The following is a 23908-nucleotide window of genomic DNA, read 5'->3' on the forward strand; positions in this document are numbered from 1 at the left end:
CTCTGTGAAGAAGAAGCAGAAATCCGGCAGCGCTAGAGCGGAAGTAAGTACGTGGCCGGACCAGCTGACGTTTCTGCACGATGGCGACTGAGGTTCAGAGCGGCGACCTCAACGGTGGAAATGCGAGCCGTCTCGAAGTTTCCATCGACGGCCTGACCCTCAGCCCGGACTCGGAGGGAGAAGCGGATCACGCGGACGCGCTCGGGCCGCGAGCAGACGAGCAGGGTGCCCCGGAGACGCGCTCCCCCAGCCCGGACGACGAGGAGCAAAATGCCGAGAATTCCGTGGAGCGGATATGGGGCTTTCCCCTGACGGAGCTCTACGGCCTGGCGCTTCAATTCTTCCGAGGTACGTGTCTATTCATACACCGAAACCCGGGACCAGGTTTTGTTCCTGGACTATGCGGGGAAAGATCTGGACTGTGTTAGCATGCTAGCTAGCTGGGCTATTTCTGTTTGAAGCCAGTCACCGTCTTTATTAGCCGAGTGTGTTAGCTGCTTTTTCCCCCCCATGTCGATTAGATCAGATATAATGTCATGTCATGTCAGTATTAGCGTTATAGCCGGACTATTAGTAATAGCGTTATAACCAGAGATAGCTCACGAGGGTGCGACGCCCTCCAAGCAGCTAGCCCAGGCTGAAGACGGGGAGCTGGTTTGGCTGGTGTGACATGTCATGTCTCAATCCTGCTCTTCATTCATCTGTTTAACTGTTAAAATCCTACAATTTATTGAACTAAATGTCCAGTGCAAGAGAGAATCAGACCCTCATATATAAAACATTGTATTGACACAAGTGGGACAGGTTCAATACACAGATCAAATAAAACACAGTAAAACTTGAAGTCACACACACACACACACACACACACACACACACACAGTTTTATTCACAATTGTGTGTCCTGTTTTGGTGACTCTAATGACAAAGCAGTGAATCAGAGACACACACCAAAATGGATGACATGTAAGAAGGTTTGTTTCATTTCGATCATCTTCGAGTCTCTCCGAATGTTAGAGTTCAGGAAACTAGCACTGAATACACCTCATTGTGTTTCTCATGTCTTTCTCAAACACACACACACACACACACACACACACACACACACACACACACACACTTTTATACACTGACAACCACAAAGCAGAAAAAAAAACTTCTAGTATCTTTGGAAGGATTCTTCACAATTGTGGCAACTGGCCAAAAAAGGGACTTCCTCCCTGAATATGTATTTACTAGTGACGGGAAAGATGAATAGTTAGTGTTTTTTTTTGGTTAGTTATCAATTAGGTTAATCATTCAACCAATAAGAAATGGGAAACCCTCGAAATGAACAATGTGGAATATGCTTTCGACAGGAAAATAATTAAAATAAATATTGAAATAAAACTTGTTCAAAAATTAGCAACATGACTACGTTGGTGGTGTAAAACTGGCATTAAAGCTAATAAGAGTTGTAGAAGAATCATATTTTCTTCCTCCATAAAGCTATAGTTTGTTTACGTCGCACCGGAATGCATAGGAATACAGCTGAAATCATTTATTGCACTCGGTAATGTTTTGTCTCCTACAAGGAAACGCACTAATGACTTGCATTGAGATTCGCCTATCTCTGTACTGTATAGGAAACTTTTTTTTTTAACACTCCCAAAGCTTCAAAAAGCTCGCCACAAAAGTTAGCAGATGCAAATTTTCTTTTCACTACCACAAAGTAAGCCGCATGAAAGAGCATATGAACTCGTTTGTCCTGTACAGAGCACTAAACACAACCCCACTGAACACCTTTGGGATGATTTGGAACACACGACTGAAACCCAGACCTCCTCATCTTACGTTCGAACATCCGAATCCACACAGCCGTGCTCCTAAGAATAGTGAGAAGCCTTCCCAGGAGATTGGAGTTCAGTCATAAAGCAAAGGAGGAATAAAGCCAGAATGGCACTCAGGGGGGCACAAACTTATGGCAACGTGAAGTATAATGGATTGTAGTTAATGTAACAGAAGCTTGGTAATGACAGCACGGTAGCATGCGGTTGTTGTTTTGCATTCTTTTTTAAAAGCAAACGATTCAAGTGTAATATTTCTCGCCATATTTAGTAGGAGGATAATGGAGTGTTTTTACAGACTGCACAGTGTTTTTTGGCTCACGATGGTTAATAGCTGGCAGTGAATTGGAACCAGCATTGCAGGGATCATTTTGGAGAAATTGCTCATACTTACACAGGTTCTACAGCTGTAGGATATCTGATGAGTTTCTAGCCTGACCTCTCTGTCCATCCTGATCACACTTTTTTTTTTTCTTTTTCATTGACGTGCAAAAGCGAGGTTCTAGTGGTTAGGATGCGACGATCTCACCGCTGTGGCCCGGGTTCGATCCCAGGTCGGGGAACCAACCCCAGCCATTAGGGTTGCACAAGCCTTAGTGCCGGTCCCAAGCCCGGATAAATGGGGAGGGTTGCGTTAGGAAGGGCATCCAGCATAAAAACGTGCCAAATCAAACATGCGGATGATCCGCTGTGGCGACCCCTAATGGGAAAAGCCGTAAGAAAGTTATTGACGTGCAAAAGCGAATTGCCGTTTTTTTCCCCCCAAAACTTCATAAGCGACTTATATATTCTTTTGGAAAATGTTTACAGATATGACACTATTGTATATGGTGTGTCTTGCCCTTTAAACCAATGTCCAAATTTACATACACAGTTTCAGAAAACATACATGCATTTCCTCACATGCAACGGGTTCAGCTAATTATTAACACGAGTGTTAAATAAACTTCCCTTAAAAATTTATTTTTAGTAATAACTAGTGGTATAACTGTATACTCTGTATTTCTATTTAATGCTCGTACTGTCTATATTGTCTCACATTGTATTGTCTTGTACAGTCCAAGCTGAATGTATAGTGTTATTTATGTCTGTAATTTGAGTCACTAACAGCTGAAACCAAATTCCTTGTGTGTGTCAACGCACTTGGCCAATAAACTTGATTCTGATAATAGAGACAGAGCTACTGACCCGAACTAACACACACACACACACACACACACATACACACCCCACCAGCCAGTTCGCAAGAATAATTTCAAAATGAAACCTGGTTCTGTGAGTTTCTGCAGTAAGCAGTAGGATCACGCTGCCAGGCTGTAACTGATGGGGCTTTGCACTCAAGTGCTTTTACACTTAATATTCTGTGCATGTGTGTGTAACTTGTCAGCTACTCCCATCTTTTTGCAAAAGAGAGCAAGCTTACATGCTGCCTTAACAGTATGTAAGATGGTAGAGATCTATTGTAGCAGCAAGAGAGATTTCATCAATCATATTTTAGTGTATTAGGAACGTTTTTCTTATTTGTTTTCAAACCCATGGAATCAACAGAGCTAAAAAAAAAATTATATAAAAATAATTATATACATTTAATACATTTATTTAATCATTTTATAATTTTTTTTAATCAAATATTATTTTCGTGTAGTTTATGTATGTATACCAATCAGGCATAACGTTATGCTATAACAACATTATGACTAGTGAGAGAATAACACGTGATCAACACGCATTAATTGAGTTTAAAAAGGGCCAACTTGTGATGTCTAGACGACTGGGTCAAAGCATCTCCACAACTGCAGCTCTTGTGGGGTGAACCAGCGACAGGGTCATGGGAGGCCGAGGCTCATTGATGCACGTGGGGAGCGAAGGCTGACCCGTGTGGTCCGATCGGATAAGATGAAGCACATCCTGAATGCAGTTTAATACAAGAAGTGATGATCTTTGTTTCCCCACAGAAAAAGATGGAAAGGCTTTCCACCCAACGTATGAGGAGAAGCTGCGTCTGGTGGCTCTGCATAAGCAGGTGTCCCTGGGACCCTACAATCCAGACGCTTCTCCTGAAGTGGGCTTCTTCGACGTGCTGGGAAACGACCGCAGGTGAGCTTCACAATTCTCACCGCTGATTCCGTTCAAGGCTTTTCCTTATTTGCAGCGACTGGTGCAGGAGAAGGCTGAGTTAAAAAGGAGCCATTTTCCATGATTTTATCATCCCTTTATTCAGCACAAACATTATTGTTTTATGTGTCCGATTTGAGACCGGTGTCTCAATTAATCTTGTAAACTGTCAAACATACAATTATGGATTTATTTTACATCATTACTGAACACACTCTGAAGGGAAGTCTGTTTTAGTGCAGAAAATGTGAAATTTTGCTCTTTTTAATAATAATAATAATAATAATATTAGTAAGCGGGGAAGGGGGTGGATTTACTCAGACATTTTGTTTGATAAAACACATGGAAATGGTTCAAGATTAATAAGTGTCTCATGTCTTTATTTATTAGGGATATAAAGACAAAAATATTTTTTGTCTGAGAACCTGTACTAGCATCCCCTGATGGAGGTCACATCATTAAAATAAGTCAATGAACATCATGACATTGTGAAGATGCATAATTGAGCATGATGTAATGTGTGAGAAATATGGGTTACAGATTATTATTTTCAGGTACAAAATGAAATCATTATCGGTCTTCATAATTCCTGACATCATGATTGGTCTGTTCTCTATATTTACCCTTAAAATCTGCATTCTGGATATTAGCAGGCACTTGTGCAAACACCAGTGTAGGCCAGACATGTTCTCAGATTTGCACAATCTGATATTTAAATCGTCACATGAAAGTGTTTTCTCTGTGATTTTTATTATCCACTACTGCTTAGCTCCTTTTCCTTCTGCAGCGTGATTTCTCTGCAGCGTGATTTCCAGACCTTCGATATTATTTACTTTGTGACATGGCTATTTTTCAGGAGAGAATGGGCAGCCTTGGGGAACATTAGGAAGGACGAGGCCATGGTGGAATTTGTCAAGCTGTTAAATAAATGCTGTACTTTATTTGCGCCGTTCGTCGCATCTCACAAGATTGAAAAAGAGGAGCAAGAAAGGAAGAGGTGAGGCCTTTGTGTGTACAGTGTATGGCATTTCTGGGAGGTAGAAAATGGTTGCTGCTGAAGCAGATGTTACTGTTTGTTCATTTACCTTATGAGACCAGAAGCACTGCTGCCCTTTGGCCTGTAAGCAAGCTCCAGTAATGTGTGTGTGTGTGTGTGTGTGTGTGTGTGTGTGTGTGTGTGTGTGTGTGTGTGAGAGAGAGAGAGAGTGTGTGAGAGAGAGTGTGATAAACAGTGACTCGAGACTTCCTTTGTTTTGTTATGACACTGTAAAATTGTGTATGAAAAAAATTTTTTTTTGTTTGCAAATGCACTTTTGTGGTAAACTGTTTTTTTTTTTTTTTTTTCTCTGTTATGAATATAATTACCATGCTTACAGATTATAGGAATGTTTGTGTTAAATTTATGTACACTTTATATTGCACTTGTCCTGTAAATTGTGAATGTGAGTATGAGCAGGATGGCTCAGTGTTGCGCTTTTCTCAGAGCCATTATACTGTACACATCATCTTCTAATGACCAAATGTACTCAAGGTGCGAGTGTGATTTGATCTACTCACAGCTCTTATATTGGCCTAAGGACTTTCCAGCATGCGCTCACTGTCATGTCCTGCTGAATCTATAAATGTGGTTTTAAAAACAAATTCAGGTTATATTTGTTACGAATTCTGCGGATCGTGTCAGACCAAACATTTGAAAAAAAAAACAACTGAACCACAATACGTCCTTGGTTTATACTTTTATGAGCACAGGAAGTCTCATCCTGTCTTTACAAATACATTGTTTTAAATAAGATGAACCACATGTGTTGGTTATTCTGGTCACATTGCTGACTGAAACTTCCTGTTGTGCATCTCGCAGCTTTCCTGAATCATGAACAGGATTTTGATTGCGCACCAAAGTTGTTCGTACAACAGAGATGTAAAAACGTGTGCGTTTCTGATGAGTGTTTGTGTACGGCAGGAGGGAGGAAGAGGAGCAGCGGCAACGGGAGGAAGAGGAACGGGAGCGCCAGTTGCAGGAGGAGGAGCGACGCAGGAAGGAGGAGGAGGAGAGATTAAGGAGAGAAGAGGAGCAGAGGAGGCAGGCTGAGGAAGAGAGGCTCCGGGTGGAGCAGCAGAAGTGAGTGAGAATGAATGTTTACAGATGAATCTTCTCCTTCTTTGAGATGTGTGGGTTTTTATATTATACCACGGCTGCTGTGTCTTTAGGAGAAAAAATTGTCATGTTGTTAAACTCTAGAACTTGAAGCTTTTTATCCAGTCAGGTTTGAGCATCCACATTCTCTTACTTTAATGCAGTATTTTATAATTGTCCAGACTGTGTGCGCATGTGTGCGTGCGCGTGTGCGTGTGTGAAGATGGTCAAAAGGACTGACCACTTTCCTATTCAGTACTGACGCCAGGGCTCACCCACAGTCTCGTGGTTTTTTTTTTTTTCCTTTGTGTCTGGGCACAACAGAGAATACATTAGTCGTGATATAATATTACACCGTACAAAGAAATGGCAGACTAGACAGTCATGATAATTTTGGGTTACGGCGATTTCAGTAGAATATTTTTCCACGCGCATTTATTCATCACATGTACACAGCACACTTACTTCATGGCTACCAAGTGTAAAACTGCAAGAAGACTTGTTTATTGAATATTGTTATTTCTTAAATGCATACTTACTATTTTATGACCTCTGTTACTTGCAGGCACCAGATCATGGCTGCATTGAATGCGCAAACAGCTGTGCAGTTCCAGCAGTATGCGGCGCAGCAGTACCCGGACAGTTCCGAACAGCAGCTCATTCTCATCAGGCAGCTGCAGGAACAGCACTACCAGCAGTACATGCAGCAGCTCTACCAGGTGCAGCTCGCCCAACAACAGGTCAGATACTGTGCTGAGCTTTTCTCTGTAACATCTCTTATAGCGCTACCATTCGCCAGTTAACTGCTTATGTAAAACGTCACCAGATCAACGATTGTCTTTGTTCAATGGCATTTTAAATCCTTTTTAAAATTTGCTTTTTGATTGAGAATCACTGACATACAAGTTTCAGTGATGGTGTTTCCATAGTAACAACAAACATGAAATAGTGCTGTGGTATATCGCTCTAAAAAAAGGACTACAGCTTTCTTACAAGCTAGACTAGTTTGCAAAGCGAATCCTTTTCCTTGTTGGTTTGTATGAAAAGCAAAAACAAATTTATGCGTCCCATTAATCAGTCCCTCTGTGTGTTCGTCAGCGTCTTACTACTTCTAATTCTTCTATGACTAAGGTGCTGTACTGAATCCTATTATATTTCCTTAAACCGAGTTAAATTGTTATGCAAGCAACTGCTTTATAGCTTAAATAGGTTACATTGTTCATTAATTTTGCCCAAAGGATCCCTTTAACTTTATCTCCGAAGAGATGGCGTGTCTGCACTTTGTAATTGCGGGGAAAAAAAGTCTCATGTTTCCGCTTGTTAGGTTTGACTGAAAGAAAAGCGGCAGCCACACAGGTATGGCCCAGTACCAAATAATTAATTTAGCACTGGATCTTTTAATATCTGCCTTCTGTTTGGTGTTCCTTCAGGCAGCCCTACAGAAACAGCAGGAGGATGCTATAGTCCTCTCAAAGTTAGAGGCCAGCGAGTTGTCAGCGTCGCCTGGTGAGGAAGCTCCCACTGTGAACGGCCAGGCCGAGTCGTCCGTCGACAGCATCGATAGAGAGCCAGACCTGGAGCATGCTGAGGAGGTCACTGAGAACGGCCCAACAGGTGGGAGCACTTAGATCCTTAGTCAGGAGTAATTTTGTCTTGAGACGAATTGGTACGGATTCTCTCCTCCTTTCATTTATTCTTTATCATACCGCTTCGTTTGATTAAAAAAAAACAATACGTATTTCTCATTTGAAGAATCTACACTTCATTTTCTTTTTCCCGTCTTACCTCACCAGACTCTCCCCCAGTGATAGCAGCCCCCTCGATGTGGACGCGACCGCAGATCAAAGATTTTAAGGAGAAGATTCGCCAGGACGTGGACTCTGTGATCACGGTAGGCCGAGGGGAAGTGGTCACAGTCAGGGTCCCCACCCATGAGGAGGGCTCATACCTCTTCTGGGAATTTGCCACTGACCATTATGACATTGGGTTCGGTGTCTTCTTCGAATGGACTGACTCAACCAACGCCTCGGTCAGCGTGCACGTCAGCGAGTCCAGCGACGAAGACGAGGATGAGGAAGGTGAGGAAAAACCTGCTTTTGTATCCACACCGAACGTGCCATTATTAGTGCTTATCATTTGTGTGATCATTAAGCATGAATCAAATTTTACAACAAAAATAAAAAGTCGTTGATATTTTATGTGACCAGTCACTGCTTTGGTTACTGAAGTGAAATATAATAATCAGTTCACTAGACTCAACATAGTCGATTGGAACAAGGAGTAGTGCTGCAATGATTGACCTAATGCTCCTAATGTATAAAGCGTATTTTTGGAATATCCAGCGATCAGGTATAACATTATGACCACCTGCCTAATATTGTGTTGCTGCCCTTCTGCTGCTGAAACAGTTCAGACCCGTCAAGCATTAGTATCATTAACGTCTTCAACAATTTGAGCTACAGGAGCTCGTCTGTTGGATCGCACCACACGGTTCAGCCTTCACTCCATACGTACATCAATGAGTCTTGAGGCTCATAACCCTGTCGTCGGTTCACCACTGTTCCTTTCTGGAGCACTTTTGATAGATACTGAGAACTGCTAACCAGGAACACAAGATCTGCAGTTTTGTAGATGCTCTGACCCAGTCGTCTAGACATCACAAGTTGGTTCTTGTCAAACTCAAATCCTTACACTTGTCCATTATTTTTCATCAACTTTGAGGACAAAATGTTTACTTGCTGCCCAATAGATCCCACCTACTAACAGGTGCTACGATGAAGAGACAGTGTTATTTACTTCACCTGTCATAATGTTATAAAGTCGTAATTGTCCGCTGGCCGGTATACAAGAAGTGGTAAACAGGCTTGTTTTTCTCTCTGTATAGAGCCTCAGAGCGAGGAGGAAAAGGCCAAGAAGGAAGCAGGGAAGCCTCAAGTGGATGAGATCGTGCCGGTTTACCGGCGGGACTGCCATGAGGAAGTGTACGCAGGAAGTCACCAGTACCCCGGCCGTGGCATCTACCTACTCAAATTTGACAACTCGTACTCCCTCTGGAGGTCGAAGAGTGTCTATTACAGAGTCTACTACACCAGATAAGCCTGGGGTCAAGACTGTGGAGCAGGAGTGTGTGTGTGCGCGTGTGTGTGTGTGTGTGTGCGTGCGTGTTGCGCGCGTAAGTGTGCATGTGTGTATGGGTTGCGTCTCATGCTGTTCGAGTTTAGGAGGGCTGGCCTCTGATGTATCCGTGCCACCTCTGTTTTGCACTCTAAAAGGCGTGCTCTAGGATTCTGTACCTGTTAATAGTATTGTCTTCTGTTCACAGTGTGATTTTTCTCCTCAGCCTCCATGTTCTAATGTCATTCAAAGAGGTGCTTTGGCCACTAAGAGAGCTGTACAGGTTTAATCAAATTGCCTAATTTACTTGACATGTTCAAATATGACAAAAAAAACCCCATAAATTCAAATCTTGTGTGAGGAATAATTTAATCAATGCTGCTTTTCTGCCTTTTATATTTTGGCCCAAACCAGTGCTTTTATTTCCCTTATTGTGTTTCTTTACCCGTCCCATGAAAAATGTCTCATTTTTTTTGTATATTGTTGCATAATTTATGTGCTACATTACTGAAAATGTAAATAACATGCACTGAGGATGATGATGATGATGATTTGCATCTCGATCAGCCTCCAGAAGGCTTCATTCCATTTCTAGGTGTAGGAGTAGACCAGAAACCACGTCCTCTGTTTTTTTTTTTTTTTTTTTTTTTTTTTTTAATATAAAGTTGTTGCTCTTTTTTTTTTCCCACCCCAAAAGAATTTCTATGATCATAATCATTCCCTGTCGTTTTCAATGGAAGACGCTGTTCACACACACACACACACACACACACGATTACCTTTTTTTTTTTTTGCATAAAAGATATAGACTGATCTAAATTGGAATTATATTTTAGTCATGTTGAACACATCATCATCATCGTCATCGTGGGAAGAGTAGAAGTGAAATCGCAGCTCCTTGGTGGATATAAACGCACTTCAGCACTGGTGCAGGTGGTTGTAGAAAAGCAGCACGTCCTCCTCTAGGTGACCACTGGAATATCCGCCAGCTGTAAAAGTTATAGCGCTTCACGATTCGGCGCACAACACAGGTTCGATCCATCCGCGCGTGCAACCAGGGGCTGGTGGGACAAAAGAAACCAGTAAACTACTGACAGGAGGGTGGGATGATCAGGTTTAATCTGGTGGAGACTCTGCAAAGAACACGATTCGATGTGCAGGAAGTGAGTGATTGGACTGTGTGTAAAGCATTTAATAAATATTTATTAATCCGCCTGGTAGATTAGGGATCCTGGATGTCTGTCATATTATGTATACTGTATACCTTCTCTCCCAACTGTTCTGCTTCTGAATGAGCTTCTCATCTCTCGACTGAACTAGTCACGGTCATGTGTGTCGTTGTTTTTTTGTTTGTTTGTTTTTTTCATTTGTTTTTCTTTTGGGTAGACTTCTGTCTTAGGTCGCTGTTCAAACTCTTTTTGGTCTGTCGCTGTTACATTTTATTGTACGTAGTTCTAGAAAGCCACATTAAAACACCAAGTGTTAGTCAGTTCATGGTCTTATGTTACACGGACACTTCATTATCTTTATTACAAGCGAACCGTCTTGTGTGTATTGTCATTACTGTGGCTGACGGACTAATCACCAAAAGCGACGCCTGAATCTGTGAGCGCTTTGAGTGTTTTTTTTGGGGGACAGGGTTCCGGCAAAATTTGCAGTGAGCATCGCTGTGAGCTTTACCATTCCATGCTCTTTATCATAACTTTTCTCTTAAACACTTTAAAATAGTCATCATGTTTGATGGTATTATTATAATACATTCAGCTGAACATGAACTGTGAGGTGCCTCTTTTCTCTCTGAAACAGATATGTGAGTATATTTATATAAGGATTGTGCACGTGATCATGTGCACAGTACTGTCCAGAGCAGTGATCGCAGGAGCCTGACCCACAGCAGCAGCAGCCCAACACCATCATTACTACACTTAACAGTAAACATGTGTACAGATGTGTCCCTCCCCATCGCCCCCAGTGTTTCCTTTCCCTTCTGATGACGATTAACACTAAGTCACGCCTTTGGAAAGTAAAATGTATCTGAGGGCGTGATCTTAGTCCGAGGACTTGTGATGAAAGATGGTGTGGTAAATATCATATTGTACATTTTCTCCCATTTGCAAAGTGATAATGTAAATTTCATACCATAAACACATGAAGTAACAGGTTGTTTTTCCTTCTTTTTTTTTTCTCCCCCCTTCTTTTCATTTGACGAATGAGTTCAGGGTTGACTTTCCCTGAGAGTTATATTTAATCTTGATTAAACCTGAGTTCATCTGTACCTTTTTTGTTTTGTTCTTGCTTTTTGGATGCCAGCAATGCGCTGCAGTTCTTTCCCGTTTCACATTTACAACACAATACACACGTTGTATCATTTTCTTCGGTACTGGTAGCTATTTATTCATTAGTTCTACATGACTGTAGTGAAACTGTATTTAATAATGTGAAGTCAGTTAGATTCAGCCTGGTCACTGAGCACAGTACAACACCAGTACAGTGTATTTAGCAACTAACCACAAGAAATGCGAAACCCAAAAGACACCTGCGGAAGATAATGGTGCAAATATGAATTGAAGTAGTATTGATACTTAAATGTATAACTTTCTTTACAAAACCTGATGAATTTATTATAATTTCTTAACTTTCCTGCATTTTGCCCATTTATGAAGGCAGCTTTTAAACAGCATATGGTATTTTTTACCTTTCTATTAAAAACAAATCCTTAGTGGTTAAGATGTTAAAGGTTGTGAGATTAAAATTCCTGGTGTCCCCAGCTGGGCCATTGAGCAAGGCCCTCAAACCGCAACAGCTCAGTTATATGAATGAGATAACTAAGTCGCTTTGGATAAGGACATCTGACAAATTCAAAATTGTATTTGTAGACACTTGAATTACTGTTTGAATTGTCTGGTTAGATCTGATTCTTTTTATTATCTGGCATCTTGCTGTTCACATCATATGTGTTAGGACTGATGCTCTGATCAGAATGCTTAAAAATGTAAAAAGTGTACAAATAAAATGGGCTCGAAGATTCTTTAGTCTTAGGATGTTCTCAATGAAATGTAGAGGGAACAAGCCTTAATATGTATCATACAATGCAGTGAGAAGTGATGTGAGCTTGGAGTGCTTAACTTCTGCTCAGTAGCTTGGAATCTCTGGGAGTCTTTGAGATCAAGTGCATTATTTCATTTAGCAGAGTTGTTATTCGTAGAAATTAATTGCCATGATGTGATCTTTTTTTCAATCAGTTTCTTGTTAATACCACAAGGGGGCGCTGGAAACTTACAATACTGCCACTCTTGTAAAAATACCGATAATGTACATCAATCAAATGTTTTATTATTTATTCATTGTCAGCATGCACAAGGGAATTAAGACCAAAAGGCTGTTCTTTATAGTGTTTGTATAAATAGGTTGTTTATCTGTAACTTATTTATACCTATATTAAGCACTAATAGTACAAAGTCCTCAAGTAATGGATTATATTGGACCGAGTTCAAACACGGGGGTGTCAGTACTCAAATCTCTGTGATGAAGCTTATTTTAAAGGTAAAAACTGTTAATTATTAATAATAATTTCTTTAAAGTGTCCTCACTACAATTATTTCATTCTGGGACAAGGCAAAGTCCAGTCCGGAATTTAGTGCGTTCAGGGGTTGACAAGTTTAGACGGATTGATTTCAGGAAAACTAGAATGCAATTCAAAAAAATTCAACGTATGCAACAGCAATAAACAAAAGTCCAAAATATTTATTTAAAACGATTATACAACATTTAACATCTTAATCGTGTTTATTGTGTGGATTTGTCGTTGAACTGAATTTTGCGCGATTTGGCAACATGCATACCTATGCTATAACCCGTACTTGAACACTAGGTAGTGCGGATTCTAGTGCGGGTGTGTATATGTCATGTCATCCATGTGCACTATTTTTCCACGCTATTTATCACGGAAGGGCGCGAACTCTTCCAGCTTCAGACTCCAGTTCCGGAGCCTACAGGTGGTTCCTCTGGGACTTTCCATGTTTTCCCTAAGCACAAGTCTCACTCTTTGAGTCGCAGTAAGTTCAGTGTGTATGAGTAAGAGACACGCTGAAGGCGCTTTCATAGCGTTATATATGTATATATATTTATATATATATATATAGAAATAAAAAAATCAGGGATTTTTTGAAAGTCATGGCGGGACGAGGTTCGAGCTGGATTTCGTTTCTTCTCGGTGGACTTTCGTGACGGTCGCCGTTGGGAATTCGGGAATAACAATATATAGAAAATATATATATTTATTTAAAAAAAAAAGGAAGAAGAAAAGAAAAGTAAAGAAGAGCATGCCTTTTTACGAGAGGACGGTGGAGCCGAGGCGGTTGTGCCGGCTGACGGTGGAGAAGGACGGCTCGGCGCTGTTCGCGTCCCTGGATGAGGTGAGCTCGCGGGCGCACTCGCTGATCCTGCGGCAGCTCAGTGATGTTTCCCGCCACGCGTGCGACATCTTCCGCGGTGTGGAGCTCCAGGCTGCGCTCGTCTTCCAACGCAGCTCCCGCATCCAGCAGCGCCTGGACTGCTTACACACCGCCGTGTCCCAGCTCAACCCCAAGCACGTTCAGATCCGTAAGTGTGCACGGTTTCAAACTGAAACCAGCGGGAAAAGTTTACTGCAGGATTTCTCAGTGCAGGTGACTTTGGGTTCCAGGCAGGTGTGATCATTTTAAGGCGCGTTTTTTATTATAGCAAAATATAACTCTGGACAAAACACGTGTCTGTAAAGCAGGAATAGGATTTGCACCCCAGTACCTTCATTCTCCTAATGCATTGGTGTCAAAATGAAATACTAGGTCTAAGTAGACTGTCAGACTCTGTCCACATTGAATAGATAAGAAGACAGAGAGGATACAGAATAAAGTGTGAAACATAAAACAAAATTACAATAAAATATTGCTCCAGTAAAAGTAAACAAAAACAACTCCCTTTATACCTTCACTTGAGTAAAAAGTACATAAGTATCCAATTTACTATCATTTATAATGGCTATAATGTCCTATTGTCATTTATATGTATATTTACAATGTCCTGTTATCACCAGGAATGACAGATTTTTTCAAAAATGAATATATTTGACTTGTAGTAGTAATGCAGTGAAGTCAAAGTAAAAGTGGAAATACGTCAATATACTACAATTACACAAAAAAAAACTTAAAAGATGTTATTTATTTAATTGCTGTCCAACACTGCTCCTAGGAGGGCTTTTGCTCCTCTTTAGAACGTCTAATACAGGAGGTGGTTGCTCAGTGGTTAAGGCATTGAACCACTTGGATCCACCAAGCTGCTACTTCTGGGTCCTTAAGCGAGGCCCTTAACCCGTATCTGCTCAGCGTAAGGGGGTCTGCCAAATGCTGTAAATATAAATGTAAATGTAGAAAAAAGTTGCTTATACAGAAATGAGCTTCCGAACATGCAGAGCATTCGCCCAACCTGTAGGCAGAGACGGGGCATCGTGTGCAATTCCCGCAGAGTTTAACTTTGCCAGGTATAAAAAAAATATTTTATGATCTCGTGCACCTGATTTAATGGATCCGTGGGCCGGAAGCTTGAGATTGACATGTCTGTCCTAACGTATCGATGTGTGTCAAGTTCACACCACAGGTCTTCACACCTTCAATTCATGTCCCACTACTAAACGAGATATATATATTTATTTTTATTTTTATTTTTATTTTTTATTTTTTTGCAGGATACACTGAATAAACACAACTTTACCAAAGCAAGGTTTTCTTCTCTTTTAAATTTTTTAACGTGTATTTTATTTAATACCTTTCCTAAACTACAGTAGAAACAGAAGGCATGGTGTGTGTGTGGGTGTGTGTGTGTGTGGGTGTGTGTGTGTGTGTGTTCACACGCACTCCTGCATGCCTCTCCATACATTCACCTGGGATTTTTGATCCTCTGAGGAGTCAGTAAAAACGGTTGTAGGGTTGCTGTTAGAGTGTGATCTGAAGGCTGGTGTGATTTGTAGGGTGTAGAAGCACATGGCGAGCTCTGGGTCTCATCCTAAGTTATGCAAATGTAGTCATTGTGAAGCCAAAAGTCCTGTCAGGATTGAAAGATCTGGCCCAACGTATAGACCATCTGTGTATGCATCAGTCTACAAACACACACACAAACACGTCTCAACAGTTCTGGCCGGTTTCTGGTGTTAGTCATACACACTGACCAATTAAAATGTTATTTCTTCTCATAAACACATTTGTGACAACACTAGTAACGTGAACACGTTATTGTAATTCAGACCTTGTGCTTTTTATATCGTGTGAAGTACATTTTATCTAGTAGTGTAACTTGAATATCGTGTGTGGTGTGGATACCTGAGGTGCCTGTTTGTGTAACACCGATACACATTCTGTTCCACTTAACAAAAACACCAGCGAAGGAAAGAGTCGCCCTGTCAGCAGGTCAGCTCTGCTCAGGTCAGCTCTGCTTTGCCCTCAGGTGTGGTTTCTGACATGGAAATCTGCCTCCGTGTTTTTCCCCCTGGACAGTCCAAACATGCTTTGTGTTCCCGAGTTGGTGTACACAGACATGCTGTGCCCTTGGAATTATAGGTACAAAGTGACAAAGTGATTTCAAACTTTTGAGCCCAAACGTATACTCAAAAGCACTGCTTGGCAGATAATCGTGTTGCAGCAGCGCCGTACATAAAATAATCAGGATATAGGACAGTAGCTTCAGTTAAAGTTTACATCAAACATCGAAATGAAGAAAAAGTTTAATTGAGCATTTTTATTTGAGAAATTTAGAACCTGCTGAGCTCAAGTTTGCAAAGAATTGTACAAAAAAACCAAAAACATTGAGGTTCTATGGGTGGAAATTCCTTGTTAATGAGGTCAGAGGATGGACAGAAGGCTTTGAATTGCCTGGAAGAATATAGTAACTTAGTTCATGTCTTTAACATGTACATAAATCACTCCTGTCAGCTAAGAACTGGCATCTGAGACTATCATTTGTACAGACTCACCCAAACCGTTCAGCTGGTCACTGGTCATATGCAGTACTGTATATGGACAAAAGTATTGGGACACCTGCCTTCACATCCATATGTTCTCAAACTTTTACCACAGTTGTATAGAATGTCTTTAGAGTATAGCAGTAGCATTAAATTTCCCCTTTTCTCAAACTTGTTCCAGCATGACAATACCTTTGAGGCACAAAGCCAGCTCAATGAAGATATGGTTCACATGGGTTAGAGTGGAAGACCTTGAGTGGAATCCTATAACCCCAGGATTCCTCACCCTACATCAGTACCTGACTTTACCGGCTGTTTTTGTAGCTGCATGAGCACAAATCTCCACACACACACTCTAAAATCTAGTGGAACATTTTCCCAGAAGAATGGAGGTTATTATAACAGCAAATGAGGCATAAATGTGGAATTGAATATTCAAAAAAGCACATACAAATATTATGGTCAAGGTTCCACAAACTTTTGTCCATGTAGTAATTCTGAGATAAGAGAGAGCGAGAAAGGGGACATGGGCATAACGTATTTATAACATTCACAATTTAAGCCTTGCATTTCCAGGGTCTTGTCTTGTGTCTGACCACAAGGCCAGTGTATTTCTCAATACCTCTTAACCCTGACCTGTTTACGTGATGTGTTATGGCTGTGTTTTTGGTAAATGTTATGAGAAAATAATGACCCCATTGCACTACGCCTTCAGACCTGTCTTTCTGGATTGGCTTTGTTTATTTAAGACCGGTGGTTGATCCAGTGATAAAATGATTTAAATATGAGACGAGGTTGTGGTGTGCCAAAAAAAACCCAACCAAAAAATTATAATAATTTTTTTTTTTACCCTGCTAACAGTCCAGTTCAGTTGTTGTTGTTGTATAAAATAAACACTGGCTGTTGTTTACAGATTCTCAAGTGATTGTATCATATGGGTGGTCAATACACTAGTCAAGTTTTTATTGTCAGTTGAACCATATAAAGCTGAAGCAGCACACTGGTGCTACATTAAACAACATAGAGCGACATCGCACAACATAGATTTACATACAGAACATGGAGCTAAGCACTAAAGTAAGTTGTCTTCGCCACTTAAAGTGCATGGCGTGCAACCTGGTGCGAGCAGTGCGAGACGAAAGACAGTGTAGGACAGATACACGGAACACAAAATAGCGCCGACCCGTAAACCTACTGTATAATGTGTTTTACGCTACAACATGCAAAAAAGAGAACTGTAAACATAGACACAAAAGATTGCAAAACTGCAAGAGCAGCAGTCGATGTGCAAAACAGCATGGAAGGGAATTGTTGTTTTATGGAGTTTTATGTCGTATGGAAATATAACTATTAATTATAAAATAAAGTAAAATGTAAATACAGTACAGTACTGTATACATGAAATAGCATTTTTGGGGTGGCGTCCGTTCATCGCGGATTTGAAACGTAACCACCGGGGGATTAATATAAAATGGGTAGTGCAGAAGACATGGATGTGTATGGATTAAAATGAGTATTGAGTGTGTATTTGTGTTTGGGATTGTGGCAGTTTAGTAACACACAATTGAGTGAGTGTGTGTTGAGGAGCCTGATGGCTTGAGGGGGAAAAACTGTTGCAGTCTGGATGTGAGGGCCAAATGCTTCAGAACCTCTTCATGATGGTAGATGAGTGAAGTGTGTGTGTGTGAGGGGCGTGTGCGGTCGTCCACAATGCAATTGGCTTTGCGACTGCAGCATGCAGTGTAAATGTTTGGGACAGAGGTTAGAGAGACTCCGATGATCTTCTCGGCTGTCCTCTGCAGGGTCTTGCGAACTGAGACGGCGCAGTTCCAAAACAGGCAGTGATGCAGCTGCTTATGATGCTCTCAATGGTCCCTCTGTAGTACATGGTTAGGATGGGGGGAGGGAGATGAACTTCCCTCAGCCTTCTCAGGAAGTAGAGGTGCTTCTGGGCTTTCTTGGTAATGGAACTGGTAATGCTCTCCTAAGGGCAACAACCATCTCTATAGTTTTAACGTTCAGAGACGGGTTGTTGCTGTTAACTGTTGCACCTCCTCTCTGTATGCTGCTGCTATTGATTATTTTATGAATCGAGCATTCAAACGAGTAATCGAATAAGTACTTTTTCTTTATTAACGAGCGATACTAAATAAAAGTGAGAAAATAAGACGGGCCTCTTGAAATGAACAAAAGTTTTTCTTTGAAAAATTTAATATTGAAAATGAAATATCTGTGAAATCTAAAGCCATTTAGAGCATTTAATAGCCATATTACATTAAAACACAAATACAGTGTGCACAAAACATAAACCATTGGGATCATTTTAAACTAAAAGAAAACACCAGACAGTGCGGTTACCATTTTTATAGTCATTTAAAATAGATTTTTATTTATATACAGTTCGGTCAAAAAGTCCCTCCGCAGAGGCCGTGTAGAGTAAGATATGTAAAACTTTTCGTTTCATGAAACTCTTATTCTCACTCATGAATTTATTTATTAAATCTCACACAGTATGGCCATGTGCTTTTCTTGTCTTCGGAAAGCGTGTGTTTATCGCCATCTTTTAAAACGTGCTCCACTACCTGCTCTACATGGCCACTGCCCAGGGACTTTATGACCGAACTGTATATAAATAAAAATTTATTTCATATGACTTTGAAAACGGTAACCTGGTGTTTTCTTTTAGTTTGAAATAAACCCGATGATCCTCCTTTATTTTTTTCCTTTCTGCAGCATCTTCTGTATTTACCTGTCCAGCTCGCTCCAGAGTTTAGCGGGTCGGTGCGTCGGTAATAATGGTCCGTGGGGAACACGGTGCTCTGTGTTTGGTTAAATGGACTAAATGAAGCATTGAGGCGAATTAATTTGCCTAGATTAATTTTTGTAATTGAATATTACTCGTGGAATCGTTACTGCCAGAGTCTCAAGACACTATTCTTATCCTGCTTCTCTTTCAGAGTCGGGGATTTCAGTGTTAATCAATACAATATTTAACAATATGTTAAAAAATGAATAGTTTTGAAGGTTTGAAATAATGAAGCCTAGACGGCTGTAAGTCTCTTTGCTATTGAGTTGTAATGTAGTCAGTGTTTTAGCCTTAGGCTATAGTCTGACTCCTGCGAGGATGACAAACAAGATCGAATATCATTTGCTTTATTCGTATCACATTAAAACTGAGACAGAGGCGTTAATGACAGAGGCATGCCCATTGTTGCCGTTGGCATCAAGTTGACTCGGTTATGTAGTAAAATAAAGGCTACGATAGCACTGATAGTGAGCAACTCTGAGTAAAGGCTATAAAAATGACTGGGATACTAGGATTTTGCATTTGACATTTCAATTTCTTGTGTTTTCTTTTTGCACGGTGCTAATTAGGGAGTCCCTGACCTCATGTTGAATTTGACATTTTCTGATCTGCTCCAGGGCTCAATTCAGGGTATGTCAATTATATGCACGAATACTTGCATACTAACAAGTTCTTCTGCTAGCATAAATAATTGAACACATTTACTTGATATGAATATTTTCCATTTTCCATTATATCTAAATTCACACTGTGTTTTATAGCAGAATTTAGTGCAAGCCTACACACACACACACACACACACACACACACACACACACACACTCACACACACACATTCTAAGAGCTCTCTTTGCACAGATGCATTCCTCTCTTTATCCTGTAGATATGTGTGTTTATTTGGAACCACTTCTGCTTTAACACTCAGTCTCCTGATATATCCTCTGTCTGGTCTCCTCAAGTGCTCAAGAAGAGCCGACTGACATGAAAGCAGCAGCAGCAGCCGCCCACATTAGACCACCAGTGTTTTCCCAACTCACTGATCTGCACTGTGTGTAAATTATACAGTACCATCAGCTCAGCCAGTGCGTCTACACTCATTGTACTTAGGCTTTTCTTTTAATTATGTGTTTCATTACAAGCTCCTGTGGTCAAATGATTACTCAGTTTGCTTGTAACTGCAGGCCAAATTGTTGTTGGCAGTGACACTGCGATGATTTCACGTAACACACACACATGCTTGCATACACACTTCCTATTTGAAACACACATTATAGCACTATGTATAGGGCGAATACTCACCAAGTAAGAACGTAATATTTAAGAAAACAGAATGTCTTTATTTCTTCTTTTTTTATTTTCATTTGCATGTAGCATTGTGTGTTTGTATAAAGATTGTAGCATTTTTCGGGAATGCTGTTTTGGGAAAATAATCAGGAACCGAGTGGTAAGGTGTCTACCACCCACAAATTATAACTCTTACCACAGAAATAATTTTTATATATATATATATTTTTTTACTAATATCTTTACTTTGGTTTGCGTTTAGGTTTATGCTGTGAATCGTTTATAGTCTAAGTTAGTTACTGTTTCATTGACAGCTGTTTTATAAGACAAACAAAATGCAGTTTGTTGTGTTACAGATAGCAAAGTTGTAATTTCTGAAGAAAACAAATTAACAGTGGTTAGAAAATGAACAGATTTCACAAGCACATTAGTATAACCCTGTCTTGAAGCTGGAACCTCTGTCCTACTACAATAAATACTATTGGAACACCTTTGGACCCACCATATTTGAAAATTCAATAGTATTTATATTATACAAAATAATATATGGTCTAAATAATATAGAATTATAATATAGAATTCTGTGTAAAAGCTAAATGCTATGCACAATTATATTTGTCAGAAATTAAGAAGACATGCAGGTTTCACCTTAAGGGCACAAACACTGCCAAAATATGTGGCCTATCTAGGTGGCCTACTCTCAAACACAGGGATGGTGATGATGTCATAAAGTGTCTGTGATAGAGGCAGGTTTTTGGCCTAAACCTGTACTGCATTCCACAGGCCATTTCTCATTTGAGTAAACCTTTGCTGAAAAAACAAGCACAAAAAACAGGAAAAGCAACAATGGGAATAATGTGAGTAAAATGCCTTTAGTGTATGCTGCAAATGAAATGAAGCAAACAACTGGAATCAGTTTTGATAGTGGGGAATTTACACAAGCACTCTCAAATCTAGAGAAAACTCTCAGACGAGTGGAGGATAAGATAGGGGTGTGTGTGTCCACAAACATTTGTCAATATAGTGTTTATTCCCTGTCTTGTTTCATTGAATTTATTTCTGGGTTAAAACGTTTTTTTTTTTTTTTTTTTTTTTTTACCTTTTCTAAATGTAAGCCTACAGTACCTCAAAAAAGTGAGTACACCCCTCTCATTTCAGCAACTATTATAGTAGATCTTCTCAAGGGACAATACTATAGAAATGAAACTTGGATATATTTTACAGTAGTCAATGTGCAGCTTCTAAAGCAGTATACATTTACTGTCCTCTGAAAATAACTCAACTTTCAGACATTATTGTATACAGCAATTATATATACACACTATATTGCCAAAAGTATTGTGTCACCTGGTCATACGTATAGTATGTGGTTTTTGAGCATTCCACATTTAGTCCCAATTTGCTCGTATAATTCCATCCACTCTTCTGAGAGAATGTTCCACTAGATTTTGTAATGTGCATTAACGATATTTGTGTTCATCAGCCATAAGGGGATTATGAAAGGTGATTATGTAGGTGAGGAGGCCTGAGGTGCAGTCAGTGTTCCAATTTATCCCCGAGGTGTTCAGTAGGGATGAGATCAGAGCTTTATAGCAGGCCACTCAAGATCTTGCTCTCCAAAGCATGTAAACCAGATCTTCAAGGGTCTCACTTTGTGCACAGGGGCATTGCCATGCTGGAACAGGGTTGGGTTTGAAGGTTCAGGTAAATGTAAAATGTTATTATAGCGCACCTAAAGACGTCCTGTACAATCGAGTGCTTCCAGGTTTGTGGTAACAGTTTGAAAAAGAAACACATATAGCAGGAGAGGCCAGGTGACCTAATACTTTTGGCAATAGATTGTACACACACACACACACACACACACACACACACACACACACACACACACACACACACAGAGGCACATTACAGAGTGCACAGCAAGATTGCGATATCTTATTGCAAAGATTATGTTGGGTGAGGAGCAAGTTTACCAAAGGCGGTGGTGTAGAAATACAGTGTCAACACAATCAAAGAGTGATTTGTCAGTACTGTGGGGTTTTTCATTGTGGGTTTTTTTTTGTGTTTTTTGATTAATGAAATGACATTCTATTTTACTTTCATAAATGTACCTTTATCAGATTTAAATGAGCTAATTTAGTTGGAATGCTGGCTGGGCCTATTGTCAGATAAAGAAACACATTATTGTAAAAATGCCTGTGAATATACAAAGTGTTTCAGGAGCTTTTCCCAAGTTGCTTAAATTACAGAATATAGCTTTCGAGCAAGTGCACACACTAATGTTCAGCAGTGATATCAACATCTGTGCACATTGCAGATGTGTATCTATGGCTTAACAGTGTTAAATAATTAAAAAAGTACATGTATTGAACTTTCATTTACTGTCATTCTCTTGTTGCTTTTGAAATTTACATAGTGGTCTATATTAGCATATTAGCTTGTCGATGAAACCACTGATCAGTTATTTTACATTTGGGCTGTTCAAGAATACCAACACAAAATGAAATATCTGACAGCCAAAAGATAGAAAATACTAAAAATGAGGCATTTTTACATTTTGAGCTAAAAATGAGTTTTAAACTAGTCATTTCATAATTGGATTTTGATTTTCAAAACAACAAAAACAAAAAAGACAACAAATGAATGAAGGTGACATATAAGGACCTAGCTTGCACTCTACTTTCTGGGTGCTCTGGCCTCTGTCTCTACAGGCAAAGGTTTTAGTTAATCACAACCAGCTTACCAGAAATTACCACCTGACTTGATGTCTACAGACTAAGAAACAGTGTATTGTTCTCTATTGTGTGAATTTTAGGTAAGTTGCCTTTGTAAATAACAATATTCGGAAAAGATTCGATAGTTGGTGGTGTTTTGTGGGCCACCATGGAATGGATCTACTTTTATCACCCTGTAAGTACTTTTTCAGTAAAAGCCATATTGTCATGAAGGGTTTCGTTTGCCATTTTAAAAACAATTACTGTTTTCATTCATTGAAAAAAATGCTATTTACATATTTACATGGAATGGTGTGGAACGGCAGTGAAACAAGTTAGTTACTGTTTTACACATCATTGCATGACGTTCCCCTAATTTTTTAGACAAAACAAACCCTGCAGGTTGTTACTGAGAAACCATATTGCTATATCAATAAACACACATCTTTCTTTGTTAAAGAAAAACTCATTACTAATCCTTTTATTATTCGTCTCGGATTATGTGAAGTGTCTGCCATCTAAGTCCCACAAGTTCTGATTAAAATGATGATTAATACATACCTGAGTTTTGCCTTGCACTCTGAACTCAATGCTGTTGAGCCCTCTGAACGATCGAATATGTGAATCGGAGAATATTTCAGTGGTATAAATGGAACTGTCTGACCACGGATCAGAAAATCTCCGTCTAAATTAAGGTTTTTGTGCATCACAGCTTTTTCTTAAGCCACAGTTTTCTGGACCGCGGGATTCTCTGTGACTGTTGATGCTGGGAAAGCGACTTGAGATTCTGCAAGTGTGTCTCGAGCTTGTATGCCTCTAGCATGAGTGAAGAGCCACTAACACACCCTGAGGGGAACGAGACAGGCCTGTGAATAATGATCACCTGTGGGCGAAGGCCTCTAAAACACGTTTGATTCTACA

General features: G+C 40.0%; 2 protein-coding genes across 2 annotated transcripts in view; both read left to right on the forward strand.

Moving 5' to 3' along the window:
• The first annotated feature begins 4 nt into the window (after positions 1-4).
• Positions 5-10678, forward strand: acbd3 (acyl-Coenzyme A binding domain containing 3). Its single transcript, XM_046836693.1, has 8 exons — positions 5-348; positions 3782-3923; positions 4798-4938; positions 5902-6060; positions 6641-6815; positions 7506-7689; positions 7869-8153; positions 8960-10678. Exons 1-8 carry the CDS (start codon positions 81-83, stop codon positions 9169-9171), a joined length of 1566 nt encoding a protein of 521 aa, XP_046692649.1. The 5' UTR covers positions 5-80; the 3' UTR covers positions 9172-10678.
• Positions 10679-13199: 2521 nt separating this feature from the next.
• The window catches only part of nhsl1b (NHS-like 1b), a 97317-nt gene continuing 86608 nt past the window's right edge, over positions 13200-23908 (forward strand). Inside the window, 1 exon segment of the mRNA XM_046836880.1 lies at positions 13200-13791. Coding sequence (XP_046692836.1) covers positions 13512-13791 — 280 coding nt within the window. The 5' untranslated portion in view covers positions 13200-13511.

The sequence above is a fragment of the Silurus meridionalis genome, chromosome 23, assembly GCF_014805685.1.
Source record: "Silurus meridionalis isolate SWU-2019-XX chromosome 23, ASM1480568v1, whole genome shotgun sequence".
In the NCBI taxonomy this organism is placed as follows: domain Eukaryota; kingdom Metazoa; phylum Chordata; class Actinopteri; order Siluriformes; family Siluridae; genus Silurus; species Silurus meridionalis.